This window comes from Rhinolophus sinicus, linkage group LG03 (genome assembly GCF_036562045.2).
Source record: "Rhinolophus sinicus isolate RSC01 linkage group LG03, ASM3656204v1, whole genome shotgun sequence".
NCBI lineage: Eukaryota > Metazoa > Chordata > Mammalia > Chiroptera > Rhinolophidae > Rhinolophus > Rhinolophus sinicus.
In genome coordinates, this window is record NC_133753.1 from 28130119 (window position 1) to 28144354 (window position 14236).

Sequence of the window (14236 nt, forward strand, 5' to 3'; positions counted from 1 at the left end):
ACGGGATTGTAATTGGAATGAGGCATATAGGGGCCTCTGAATGGCCAGAAAAAGTCCATTTGTTGCCCTGGGTGTTGGTTGTAAGGGTATTCACCTTATAAAACTTCATTAAGCTATAGTTTTTATACTGGTTTCCATCTTTTTAAAAACTCCTTAATTTAAAAATTAAGAAAAATTAGTTTATAACCATGGGTCAAAGAATAAATTACAAGAAATAATATTTTTTACCTGAATAAAAATAAAAACATGACAGAAAGGCATTTAAGTACTGCAAGGGTATTGGCCCAAATCAGGGGTGTACAAAATGTTCTGTTCACAAACCCACCCCCACAATCATTTTTTTGAGTTATAACTTGCATATAAAAAGTATGTATTAAAGTATACTTTTATTGAGGAATAATTTAAACCTCTAAGATGCCCACCATGACAGGGTGTTTGTTGCCCTAGGGTAACGCCAGTGATTAGAAAATCCTTCTGGAAGCTTTACTCTCTACCCCGATAGTCCTTTGAGTGGTGACTTATGAGAAGGGCCTTATTATGATTTTTCCTCCTTATAGCCTTTTACTCATTTGAAGGTAGCGCTCATGTCCCCTTCTAGAGCTCCTCCAGAGATAGCACCTGCGCTTATTTAGCAGTACCTCAAAGAAATGTCAGTTCCTTGGATGTACAGGTTTCTCTCCTTGGGATTTGTTCCACCTCTGTTTAAGGATTAACTGAATAAGTTCAACAGATGTAGTCTGACTAGACCAGAGAAAATCTTTGGCTTCCTGATATTACGTGTGCTACATGGTCTTTCAGAAAGTACACTCAGGATCACGTAAGCTGTTTTTGGAGGCCACAGAACCCACGGTCTACTCGTGCTTGGGGTTGGCTAGAAGCCCCATGGATTCCACATGGGCTGTGGTTGGTCCTGGATCCCCCATCCTTTACTTGGTTTTCTTTGTACACAAGCACAGGACCTTCTGATTATCTCTTGTTGGATCCCCTAACTGATAGTTGAGGGGTTTGTTTTCTCTGTGTTAACCCTCAGCATTACATCACCAGTCTATCACAGCAAATATGTCCCTTTGATCATCATCTTACACTGCGTGTGACTATAGTACCTTTTCCGATTATTTTTAGCAAACCTTGGCTTATTTGGGGACTCAGCCTTCCCGCCACTATTCTGACAACCCACCCACATTTTTCTTCCTTGTTCATATACTTCTTTTCCTATCCTTCCTTCGTTATTCTTTTTTCATTTCTTTTACTATTTTTATAGTTAAGTACTTATTATAAAAGTAATACAAGTACCTAAGTTTAAAAACAAATAATATCACAACGCTTATTTTTTCAAAAACTACCAACAGTTTCTTTTTCTTCCTATAGCATGCGCATAGTATTTTTGAATTTTCCATTTTGGACATTCTCTTTTGGCTTTCTACTATCGAAATCAGCTAGTTTCCCAGAATAGGACTCTTTGATCTCCTATCAGGAAGGTATTTGCCTGGCAGTTGAACTATGGCTCTAAGAGCCAGATAAGGGACTAGAGCTGTAGATCTCATATCTATACACAGATTTTCATTTAACCCCACCCCTAGCTGAGTCTGGTGTTCCCAGTCCAAAATCTCTTTCAGTTGTCATTCCCCAAGCCTCGCTTATGTGGGAAGGAGTAGTTTCCTGGCTGTGTGTACTGGGTGAGGAATGTGATGGTGAAATTGCTCTTTATACAGGCTTTCATCTAATCCTTTTTATAGTCCCACCCTTCAACCTGGCTTCAGGTATACATAGCACCTCTTTTTACTTTTTACATGTAATTCTCTATTTTTAAATGTTGGCAATTTGTAGTTCAGAAAACATTTGGCAAGGTTCAGCAATGCAAACATAACATATGAGGGCTAGATGCAATTCTTGGGTTCTAGCTTTGAATGCTTACATGACAAAAAGTCTGTCAGGAAATTTCTAATCTGACTGAAACAAATACGGAATGAAGCTGAGTTCACTCCCTCTATGCATTCCAGTTGAATGTAAGATACTACCATGTTTCCCCTAAAATAAGATCTAGCCAGACAATCAGGTCTAAGGCATCATTTGGAGCAAAAACTAATATAAGACCTGGTCTTATTTTACTATAATATAAGACCGGGTATCATATAATACAATACAATATAATATATAAATATCGCAATATAATATAATGTACCAGATCTTATTTTACTATAAGACACGGTCTTATATAATATATTATATAATTAATATAATATATAATAAATATAATATATACTGGGTCTCATATTAAGTTTTGCTCCAAAAGACTCATTAGAGCTGATTGTCCGGCTAGGTCTTTTTGGGGGAACACGGTAAGATAGGCCACTACGAGGAAGCTGGCTTGCCTTAATGGCATAATCAGATGACAAGCAATCAGCATTTATTGAATGCCTGCTGTGTGCTTCACAGTGCATGCCAAATGCTGAGAGTCTAGATGAAGAGAAGTCCTGAGTGTGAGCTAAATGCAAGAGCACCTTTTTCTTCACTCTTCTGTTCAGAAAGACGGACAATCGCAAACTCCAGAGATGAAATTTATTATATAAACAGCACTGACTTGAATTGGCTAAGTTATTCGCATCGTGCTTTCTGGTGGGCTTAGAAAATCATTTTGAGATATAAAATCTAAAACCTACCATAAAACTTGCTACCTGGCAAGATTAGGCTTGAGTTTTTAGTTGATGTCAAATAACAACTCATTTCTAAAAAACTTCTTTAAAAATTAGAGGAAGGATTGGGGTGGCTGGTAAGCTCAGTTGGTTAGAGTGTGGTGCTGATAACACCAAGGTTGCCGGTTCGATCCCCACATGGGCCACTGTGACCTGCGCCCTCCTTAAAAGAGTCAACTATGCCATTGTAGCATGAAAGCAATATGTAACCAATGACCATGGCTATTTCCCAATAAAATTTTTTTAAAAAGAAAATGACTTAAAAAAAACACAAAAATTAGAAGAAGGAACAGAACTGGGAATTTTGCTGTGGCAAAGAAAAAGCCCATCAGAATATGTTTTACACCTCTGAAGTACGTAGGAAGAGCATCTGTTTTTATGTGATAAATCTGAAAATAAAATAAATAGACCTGCAGTTACGTATTGAGTCAGTGTGGTGTATTGAAAGGAGCATTAGGCTTTAAAAATCATACCTGGTTTCAAGTCCAGTGCTGCCACTAACTAGCTAATTGAATGATTCATTCTAGGCAGGTTATATAACAGCAATTGTCTGAGCCTCAGTTTCTTCTGTAAAATTGCCTCTGCCCCCACCACCTCATGAGATGATTTAACAGTCTTAGAAGCTTTCTGAAAATTATGTGCTTTCAAATGTAAGACTTTGTTATTGCTATGTATAAAAAGATCAGTGCCCATAGATCCATAATTTCCAAAGCATTTGCTTCCTAGTAACTTAGGTACGGAAGTAATGGATTTGGCAACGTGTGTTGGAGGTAGTGTCTCTGGAAAATATTCATATTGCCTTCTCCTTCCCATTCCCCTAATTCTTGTTGGAAAGGGCTTTAGGGTTTTCACAGATTAAGTTGCTTCCCCTGAGATATGCCTCCACACTAAGACCTTACTATTTATGGAAAGAAGCATACTGTAATAGAGTTGGTAGGCCTGGGTTTAAATTCCTGATCCATTTGTCTTCTGGTTGGAGGCTTTGGAAAGATTGTTTAACCTTGCCAAACGTCTGTTTCTTTCTCTGTAAAGTAAGAATATTAACAATACAGAAAGAATAGTAATATCTACCTTCTTCAGGACATTAGGGGGGTACTCAGTAGCCACTCAATGACTGTCATTCCTCATTAAGAAAGCTTTCTGCCTTTTAACTTGGCTCTGAAAAACTCCTTAGAGACCAAGACATGGTACCCTCCTGAATGGTCGGTTAAATTGTTTTTGTATGAACGTTGCTCTTGACTCAGTAGTTTAAGAGGGGGGAAGTTATATGACAGATTTTCCCCTGAACGGAGGGAAAAACATGCAATTTCACTTGCCAAGTCCCGGCAGCCACCCGCACTGCCAGTAGGCCGATGAGGTAGGCTGGAAACAGCTGTAAATGCATTTTCATGAGCCTGCATATGTGTGCATGCTCTGTCTCCCCTCCTTCTTCTAGACATGTGTTCACTCTCAGAGAGTTGGGCCTGGGCACCTGCTTTTCCCTCCCATGTAATTGGAAGAACAACTGTTTTTAATTGGTCACAAGTAGTTGGTTGCAAACACATGTGAAGTACAGATGATGAAAGAAGAACTTAGCATAATTGACTTTTTTGTGAAATTAAGCATTGCTGTCTGTGGGGCTCTTTTGAGCTTTACTGACAGCACTGGCGGTCCCCATCTGGCTTTTCTTAGCTCTTAAGTGGTTTGTGAGCCCCAGGAGGCAGCCACTGTTCTTCCGGGCTTGTCAGTACCGTGGTTGATTTTCTCTTTAGGGCTGAAGCTTGGAGACCTTGGGAATGTGCACTCGGGCCTTTTGGAATTGCTAAGAGGTTGTTTAGGCAACTCTTAGATATAGCGCGGAAAAGAAGTCCCTTGTCTCTCATTGCAGTAAATGCTTAATTCTGCCAATGGAGTCAGGAATGATATAGATTAATTTCCTCAACAAGTACTTACGAAACGTCATATTGGTAGTTAATAGCTTTAGCCTTCTCCTGCAAGCCTTGTTCCAAAGAAAATGATGAGATTCACTTCAATTTGTTTACTTATGAGTATCCTTGGGTAAGACATTATTCAAAGCCCTGTGGGCCATTGAAACATAAACACTTTCTTGCCCTCAAAGAACTTCCAATCTAAAAGGGATGATAAAAGGGTGTGTATGTGCACACTCTAAATTTAAAAGTGGGTTCCAAGGCCCATTAAAAGGGTAAATAAGGAGGGCTTGAAGAGATTTGGGGTATCAGTAAAGTTTACATGGAATTAGCATTTCAGAGGACCCGGAAAGATAGGTAGGATTTTAGCCCCTTTATTTTTCTGCTCTTACTCTAGTAAAAAGGCTAAAACAAAGAAACATTCAAAATTGACAGCAGGAAGATAGAGAAAGAGAAACATGTTGGGTGATGGAACCCACTAATGGAGACTGGGTTCTTTTCTGCATGCTTGTGTTCCACAGTCTGATACACTCACATCGTTGCATTCATTCATCAAATATTTATTGAAAACCTACTCTATGCTAGGCACTGTTCTACAGGCTTGGGGTATAGCAGAGGAACAAAAGAGCGCTGCCAACATGTGGCTTACATTCTAGCGGGGAAAACAGGTAATGAAAAATAGACACAATAAATTATATAATATGTTTAAAAGGTTAGAAGTGCTATGGAAAAAGACAAAGTAGAGCAGAATAAGGGGGATAGGAAGAGTTATGGGGACATGCAAGTTTAGATAGGATGTTCAGTGTAGGCCTCATTGAGAAGGTCACGTTTGAGCAAAACCTCAAAGAGGTGAGGGAGTTAGCCATGCAGATATCTGGGGGAAGAGCATTTCAGGTAAAACCAGTGCAAAGGTTCTAAAGTGAAAATGTCAGGTGTGTTTGAGAAACAGCAAGGAAATCAATATGTTGAAGCACAGGGAGGGAGGGGGAGAGTCGTAGGAGTTGAAGTCATAGAGGTAAGTGGGGCACAGGGGTGACTAGTCATATAGGCTCTTACTGGAGTGAAATGGGGAGCCGTTAGAGAATTCTGAGCAGAGGAGTGATGTGATCTGACTTATTTTAATACTTCACTATAGCTGCTGAGTTGAGGATAGATGGTGGGAGTGGGTCTGCCAAGGCTAGAAATGAGAACTAGTAGGAGTCTCACATAATACAGGTGTGTGGTGATGATGGCTTGGACCAAGGTAATAAGGGTTGGAATCTAGATATATTTTCATGGTGAAAACCATCAGCATTTCCTGATAGATTAGCCTGCGGGCAGCTAGGGAGTGGTGGTGTCCTATTCTATGTAACCCCAAGTGCCATTGAGGACCACTTCCTAGCGTGATTGAAAGTTGCTCTTAGACTAAGGCATCAAGAAGTCTTGACCAGGTTGCTTTTAGCTTTTGAGTCAAAAGCATAGTCATTCTTGGAAAACTTTGTTGAAGTGAATTAAACAGAAGTAAAAGTTGGTGAGAAATAAAAGTGGTGTTCTGACCATTAAGGGGCCTGAGGGGACAAATCTCTGGCTGACTCTTGTGAAAAGATGAGCAAAAGTAAGGAGAGGGAAATGAGGACCTGTATACTTAGGTCCTTGTCTTCTCAGGGGGGACATTTGGCCCTGGCATTTCAGGGAGGTCTATTTCAGGTTTCTAAGCAAAGGGTTTTCTCTGAGTCCCTTCTGTTTCCTAAGATCCCCCTAAGGTAGTGAGTGCATCACTGATGCTGGAATGTTATGAGAGGCCCAATAATTTTCTTTCCTGAGGTCTTACAGTAGAATAGATGAGGTGATTTGTAGTCTTCCCCACCTCCCAGCATCCTTTCTGAACCAAAAGAAAGTGGAGGCAAGGGAAGTATCGCCTTGACTTACAAAAGAAACCCACAGAGTAGTGCCACATAATTGGCTGAGCCAGCCAAACCAGATGGCCCAAATGACCATTGGTTTGTACAGAACTGTAGAAACAAATGACAGTTCAAGGATGAGTGAGGTCCTTTTTCTTGGGTATATGCTATTTTATTCATTGTGATTAGGTCATGACTCTGCTCGGTAACCATGGGGTGAGGTTGATCCTCACCAGGCCCCTGGCCCTCAGTCTTAGAAATGACCCTCAGTCTTAGAAATCTTAGAGATTATTTAGGTTATATAATTCTTGGAAAAAATAATCCCTGCCAAATTCCTTCCAACTTGATTCTGCTATTGATGGGCAAGGTCTGGGTAGGTAATGGAGGAGAGGGAACCCCAAGCTCTTACTGGTACTGTCATTTTCTCTTTTTTTTTATACTGGCATTTTGACTTGAGCCATTTCAGGCTAAAGAAATCTATCTCTCTGAATTATTCACATCTCCAGTACTGATAAAAATTTAGTCTCTAAAAATCATTGTGTCTCAACTGTATAGTAACAGCTGTATTCAATCATCTGAGACCTGGAAACCAGGAAGGGGACTGTAGAGAACCTCTCTGAAGCCCCTTCATTGCTCTGATTCTGTGGACACAGCCCTGGTCACCTTAAACAAATGGTGGCAATAATTCATCCTGTAGCTGTTTACACCATCAGTCTTGGCTCCATTGAGTTTCTCTTCCTTTTCAGATTTCCTAGGTGCCAGTTGGGGTGGGGAAAAGGAGAAAAGACCTCGTATTAAAGTTACTGCCAAGAAGAAAAGCCAGATGAGGTCACAGTGCATGAAAGAACAAATAGAAACAGTTTTTCCATGGTCTGGAATTTTCAAGCATTGATACCCTTCAATTATTCTTCAGTTCCGAAAGTTACTGTAATTGTATTCCAAGTAACCTTTGACAAAAAGTTTGGTTTGGTCAATAAACTTTAGTTCTGTGGTAGCTGATTCTTTAAGACATGAGATCCTCTGTCTTCCTTTGATGGTGCTTATTCTAGAATTGCCCTCCCCTAAAACACTATCCATTTAACAAGTGCTTCCTAAGCACCTGCTTTGGTTTAGGCATTGTGCCCCAGGTTCTAGGTCTGCAGGAGATCCGGTTCTACTCTCATGGTCTATTCAATGTGTTACTGTGATGAAATGTCCTGTGGTGCTACTGTAGAGCTTGCACTCAGGATACTATATGGACAGTCTCCCTTTTCTCCCATCTACATTTAGGACTTGAAACCAACTTACATGATAACTGCCAGAAAGATTTAGAAATCAGTTGTGGGCTTCTAACTCCATTCCTATTCAAACCCTTTTCATTTCTTAAAGTCTACCAACATGAGGAAAAGGGTATTAGGCATTATAGCCAAATAGATCCTGGTTCAGATCCAGGTTCTGCCATTTACTGTAGCTCTATGACTTGAGAAGTCACTTAATTCTCTGAGTCACTTAAATTCCTTTTCTTGGAGGCAGTGGGATTAAATAAGAGATTGGTACGAGGCTTAACCCGAAGTTTCTTTGCTAGTGACCACCCCAGTGTGGGTACAGGTAGGAGTAGGGTGTTGGAAATGTACACTTCTGAAGAGATTGTCAGCAGGAATGCTATTTGTTGAATCAACCTTACATAGAAAAGAAACAAATCCAAAGGAACTCCTTCGGGATGGTGAGATCCCTGTTTTGGGACAACTGTTTTAGATTCCCATGGATCCCTTTTATTTTGACTAGACTCAGGTTACCTTTCCCTCCTCCCACTCCAACCTAGGAATGCAAGGCTCTCAGGATGCCTAGGGGTTTCCATCGTGACACCCTACCTCGGTGCTTAACCTTTCCTGATCCTTTTTCTCCATAAAAACGCACCAGTTCTATGTCCTAGTCACTCTCTTTTCCTTTATGGTTTATTAGCAAACTTGATGATGTTGGGCTGAGATATGAATGGCTTTAAATGTATTATCCATCCTGGATAATTCAAACATTAGTAATGTCAAATATGGGGGGAAATTTAGCAAAGGACATTTTTGTCATTCACCAGGTAGAGTAAGCACCTCGTGCTAGCTAAGTTGGCACCACCAAGACACAGATCAGTGCAGGCTGAAGCCTCTTGCTGTTATTAAAAAATATGTACATGCCAATAAAAAGGGATATCTTCCATGAGGCAAAAGAGTTGTGTCAGGAGGCGAAAAGCGAAGACAGCTTCTCTAAACTAGAGCCAGATTATTTCTGGAGAAGGGATGTTTGTTCTAGTCATATTCTTTCTAAACACTGAGACGACATGTTTGGAATGAATATTTGAACAAGGTGGAGTTGCAGTGAGATGGAGGCAGGTGGAGCCGAGACTGTACTTCATGCCCTAGTGGTGCCATGCTCCTGGTAGGGACTAAGAAGGTACTCATTGCTTAAATAAGTGAATGCTCATTTGTTTATATCTCAATGCATCATATTTGCCAGTTGGCCAAGGGCACAAGCTGTTAACAGATGGTTGCTCAGAGGTGACCTTGTTCAGAACTTGGGTGCATGTATTCTGTGTGAGTGTGATGCCCTTACCAGTGAAATTGAACCTTTGAGATTATCCCAAGTTCATAAATAATGACGTCTTTATGTTACAAGTTCCAGGCCTCTGGTACTTTTCTCAGTAATTAAAGAAGAAAGTTGGGGCAGCTGGTTAGCTCAGTTGGTTAGCTAGCGCACCATGCTCTTAACAGGTTGTCGGTTCAATCCCCACATGGGCCACTGTGAGCTGCGCCCTCCACAACTAGATTGAAACAACTACTTGACTTGAGCTGATGGGTCCTGGAAAAACACACTTAAATAAATGTTAGAAAGTTAAAAAAAAAAAGAAAAGAAAGGAAAAAAAACGAAAGCCTATAGGATGGTCTTTAAAATACAACTTCCTATCAATGGCCCTTTTTTTGGCTTCCAAAGTCAATTCCCTTTTAAATGTTGATTTTCGCTGTATCTGTGACCTCTTCATTTTAATCCATATATGGTGTCTTTAAGGCCCCCACTCTCTAATTCAGATCCTCAATACTTGGGCTCTGCTTCTTTCTTTATCCTAGTTCTCTCTGCTACCAGGGTAAGAAAAAAGATATATTTTTTTCCCTCCATTATTGTTGCAGTGGTTTTGTATGTTTGCTAGTTTTGTTTGCTATCTGCATCATAGAAATTGAGGGCAAATGGATCAGAGATATTTTTATACATTTAAGTAATTATATGCTCCTGGCTCAGCTGCCTAACTGTTCCCAAGTGGTTCGATCTCATTTTGCTCATGACTGGCCTTTTCTAAGGTAATACTTGGATTCTATCTTGGGGATCAAAAACTTGAGAAATGTTTTAAGTGGCTGTAGCTTCATTGACAATGGAATTATAGTGGGTGGGCGTGGGCAATGCTTAAAGGCTAAATAAAGACTCTTGGTAAGAGCACATATGCTGAGAGATATTTCATCTTACCTCTTTCCATAGCAACTTTATCTGTAAGATGAAGCTTTCTGCTGGTGGTATATAGTTAATAAAAGATCTTGGCTCCGGTTCAGAGCTGTTTGCCTGTCATTACTGGAATCGATTTGCTTTCATGCATTTCATCATTTGATTTTTGTTTCCTTGTCTTCCCAGGTGGCATTGGTAGGGTGGTCAACGGAGCCTTCATGGTGCTGAAAGGGCATCGGTCTATTGTTAACCAGGTCCGATTCAACCCCCACACCTACATGATCTGCTCGTCCGGTGTAGAAAAGATTATCAAGGTGAGGTACCTTCCCCTTCTGTCCTTTTAGAGAAATAGTGTAATTCACAGTTGTAAGAAACCAAAACAATGCATGTGGGACCTCATATAGCTAAATGTACGAAAGGTCTATCAAAATTCCCAATTATTTTGACATATTGCAAAATATTGAAAAATTGATATTAAAAAGAGTGATTTCAAATGCTCCTTTCAGGACCATTTTTGAAAATAGTCACTTGGCTTTGAAACTAGACGCTGTCTATATGTTGCTGTCCATTCCCAGTGGCCTTTGGTCTTGAGTCTGATGAATTCTACTTTCCAAACCTCATCTGGAGGTTAGGAAGCCACCATCCCCTCACTTATTCAGTGTGCCCTTTGCATTAATTGCTGTCCTAACATGGCACAGAGATAACAAGTGACTGCCAGAACCACAGCTAAATTGTCTCAGGACGTACCGAAAACCACTGCCTGTGGTCGTGCCTCAGGCTGCCTACACACGCGCATCAACTGCACAGCGACTGAATGAGCTTGACCCTGCCAGGGGGCATTTCTAGAGCCTCCAACAGAGAGACCCAGCCGGGCCTGTGTCCCTGCCAGGGGGCATTTCTAGAGCCTCCAACAGAGAGACCCAGCCGGGCCTGTGTCCCTGCCAAGGGGCATTTCTAGAGCCTCCAACAGAGAGCCCAGCCGGGCCTGTGCCGCAGAAGGATGTCCACTCCCCATCATTCACATTCCACTTGCAAGTAACTCTTTTGCACATTTGAGAAAATGAGGGTTTGGGGTAAATGATGAATTCTTGAGGACCCTGTGATAACTTGACTTTTAAGTAAAGATAGATGATATTCCCCTGCCCCCTAAAAGTTAAAACTCTTCCCCACCTCCCCAAAATGGCATTAGAAGAACATTCTAAATGGAGGGAATGGATATTTAATTATTTCACTGAACCTGAAGGAGCTTTCAAAGAGAAAAAGGCAAAAGTGGTTCATGATGATTTGATAGTTTTCATTTTCTTTTGTTCTTTACAAGAAAAACCCCACAAAACTATCCAGAGTTAACCAAGTTGTATCTGAGGCAGGGGAAGCTATCAGAAATGTAATGTTGGAGTATGGTCAGTATGCTTATTTGTCCGGTTCCAGCTTCCTTTAATTAGGTTGTGTTGGTCCTGTGGTTCAGGGCTGACTTGCATGATGGCACACATTTCCCCATAGGGCTAGAACAAAACTTATAGACCATATTTAGTGACTTTTTCTTTTTACAGATGGTGATATTTAGGTTATTAATGAACTATCTGGAGTTCATTACACAGCTAATTAGTGGTAAAGCCAGGCCAGGCCTGTTCTTTGTTCTCCCCAGTGTACTGCCACACTCAGAGTGCTCGGGGAAGGCAGCCGGCAGCCTGCTGCTCCTACTGGGTTTGATGGTCTCAGGAGCCCTGCACGCGGGCAGGCGCTGAAGGGCCTGGTCCCTCGCATCGCTTTCCCTTCTCCTTTCGCCTATGACTAATGGGTTGGCACGGGAGCACGTCCTCTCCAGGCCTGTTGACATCATTCTCTTTCTCAGAGAGCTGTGCTTGGGCATCTCCTTTAGAAAAGAGAGTCCTGCTTGGCTGTGCATTCTGGGATGCTTCTGTGCTGAGTCTTCCCAATTACTATTTAGTCAACTGGAGTCCTTACCCTAAAGGTCATAGGTTGGAAACTAGCCAAGTTCTCAGAGGAGAAAGAGAAGAAAATGTTTTCTCTGTGAGGTTATCCAGACTGAACTATGGAGCTTACTGCTTCCAGGTTTCAGTGGGGTCTGAATCCTGCCCCACCAGGGGGGCATGTTTAGCCATTTGAAACCTGAAATCAGTACAGTTTGTGCCCTTGAGCAGCTCTTTGAGCCTCTCTCCCCTCTGTCAAGTGAGGAATTAACCATGACTTGGCACCCAGGAGTGCCTTGTGAATTATCTGTGACTGTCAATTTCTAACTATTTTGATAAATGCCTTTCCTGCTTGCTATTTCAATGGCTCAAAGAACATCATCCTGCCATATTCTCGTCCAGCCGGACACCTGCTTTCTCTCCACCTCTCCCCCCTTCGCCTCACCTCCTCCCTGTCTTATCTTTTATGGTGCCGCTCTAGCCCAGAGCCGCCTCTATCCGCCCATAACAGGTCTCCTATCCCCCGAATGCTTGCACTTAGCAAAAGAGGGGGTCCATTTTGTAGTTAAACATAAGTGGGGGCAAGATGGGGCAAATACTGTCATTTTTCCTCGAAGGCCAATATTCATTTATTCACCTCGTGTGTGATAGTACCTGTGTGCCATTGTGCTAGGCACTACGAGGGGCACAAAGGTACAGAAAGGTAATGCAGGTCCCCCTAGGAATTGATGACCTGGTAGGAGAGACAAGAAATAAAGATAATGGAAAATGCAACAGGTACACAAGGGACAAAAAAAAAACCACAGTGCTATGGTGGAGGGGGAGATTCTTTTCCCATCTGGGGTAATCTCAGTGTATGTAATACTTGAACTAGATTTTGAAGAATAAAGACTGTAAAAGGAAGGAGAGGAGTAATATTAGAAGAACATTCTGAATGGAGGGAATGGATATTTATTTCATCGAATCGACAACTATTTATTAATTACCTACTGTGTTCCAAGCATTGTGCTGATGAATAAACGCTCAGAAACAGCAAAATGTAGGACCTGTTCAGAAAATGATCGTGTTTGACCAAAATGAAGAGCACAAAAAGGGAGGATTAAGATATAAGGCTGGGAGGTAGGCTGGGGGTAGGCCCAGACAGTCTTAGAAGCCAGAATGCAGTGTGAGCACCCTTGAGTAGCAATTTAGGTCCTAATCTGTGTAATTTTTCTTGGTAGATAGACACATTTCTAAATTTAGTTTAATGGTGCAAAAAGAAGAGGGGATTAGAGCTGCTACCTCAAGCATGTCATGGTCACTTGTCACTTAATTGCTTTCCATTCTGATGATGCTTGAATAAGAATTGAGCTGTATCCTTTTCCTCAGCAGCCTCTTGAACTAAACTTTCCACTGAACTTGGAGAGAGAGCTGTTCATCCTTCCTCTTTTTCTCATGAACCTGGCCCTAGGAGAAGGCATGTGTAGCTCCATTTAACATGGCACAGGAAGTTATATTTTCATTGCTTCACTTCTGAGTTGTTGACTTTCACTGTAAAGAAATAAACATGTTCACAAATGCTTGAATTTGATGTTTTATGGATGAGGACCAAGATAATAGGGACCATCCGTACTTCTGGTGTTCAAAAGTCTCTTTGAAGATGGGTCTAAAACTTTCTGGTTGAGGTATTCTGCTGCTAAATGCAAGAGACATCACCACAATTTATTGGTGCTTTGCTATAGGTTATGGAAATGATTCTCATTTCTACAGATGAGAAAAGAGACTTTCAAGGGTGAAGTCATTTGCTCAGGGCCATGTGAAGTGCATTTCCTACCTGTTCTACCTGCTTCCACAGCTCTACACTACAAGACCCTTGAGGCCAGACGACTGGCTGTCTGTGATGGGGGTTTTGTTTTACCCTGAATCTTAGGATTAGATGACACTCATCTATTGATTGCTTAGATGATTGAGCTGAGCTTCATCCAAGACCCCCAGCTAACTAGGACCGTAGTGGGAACCCATACGCAAGTCGCCTGCCTCTTGTTCCATTACTCCAAGCTTCAGGAATGAAAGTCTACCTCAGCTTAATATGTTCCAGAGCCCAAATAAAAGCTGGCTTTCAGTGTTATGGTTTTCATTCCTGAAGTGAAGACGTAGGGCCCCGGGTAGTAGATTAGAACCTAGAAACTGGCTTGTTACATAGTTGGACAAGCATCTCGCCATTAATATTCTTTTAACAAATTTTGAGTTTCTGTGAAGTCCATATAGACTTATCTTCATGATAGATCATGTGGTTAGTGACATTTTACTATTTCTAAACTGGAGGAGTTAGAGATTTGGCCCAGAATATACAATAAGACCCCAAAACATCCTAAGGGCTTTGCCTT

The 14236-nt window shown here is 41.3% G+C and overlaps 1 protein-coding gene across 4 annotated transcripts in view; it reads left to right on the forward strand.

Annotated features, from left to right (window-relative positions):
- Positions 1–14236, forward strand: part of DCAF5 (DDB1 and CUL4 associated factor 5) — an 85172-nt gene that overhangs the window by 64349 nt on the left and 6587 nt on the right. For all 4 annotated transcript variants that reach the window (XM_019733487.2, XM_019733485.2, XM_019733486.2 and 1 more), the window contains exon 8: positions 10126–10253. In XM_019733487.2, coding sequence (XP_019589046.1) covers positions 10126–10253 — 128 coding nt within the window. The remainder of the gene's footprint in view (positions 1–10125; positions 10254–14236) is intronic.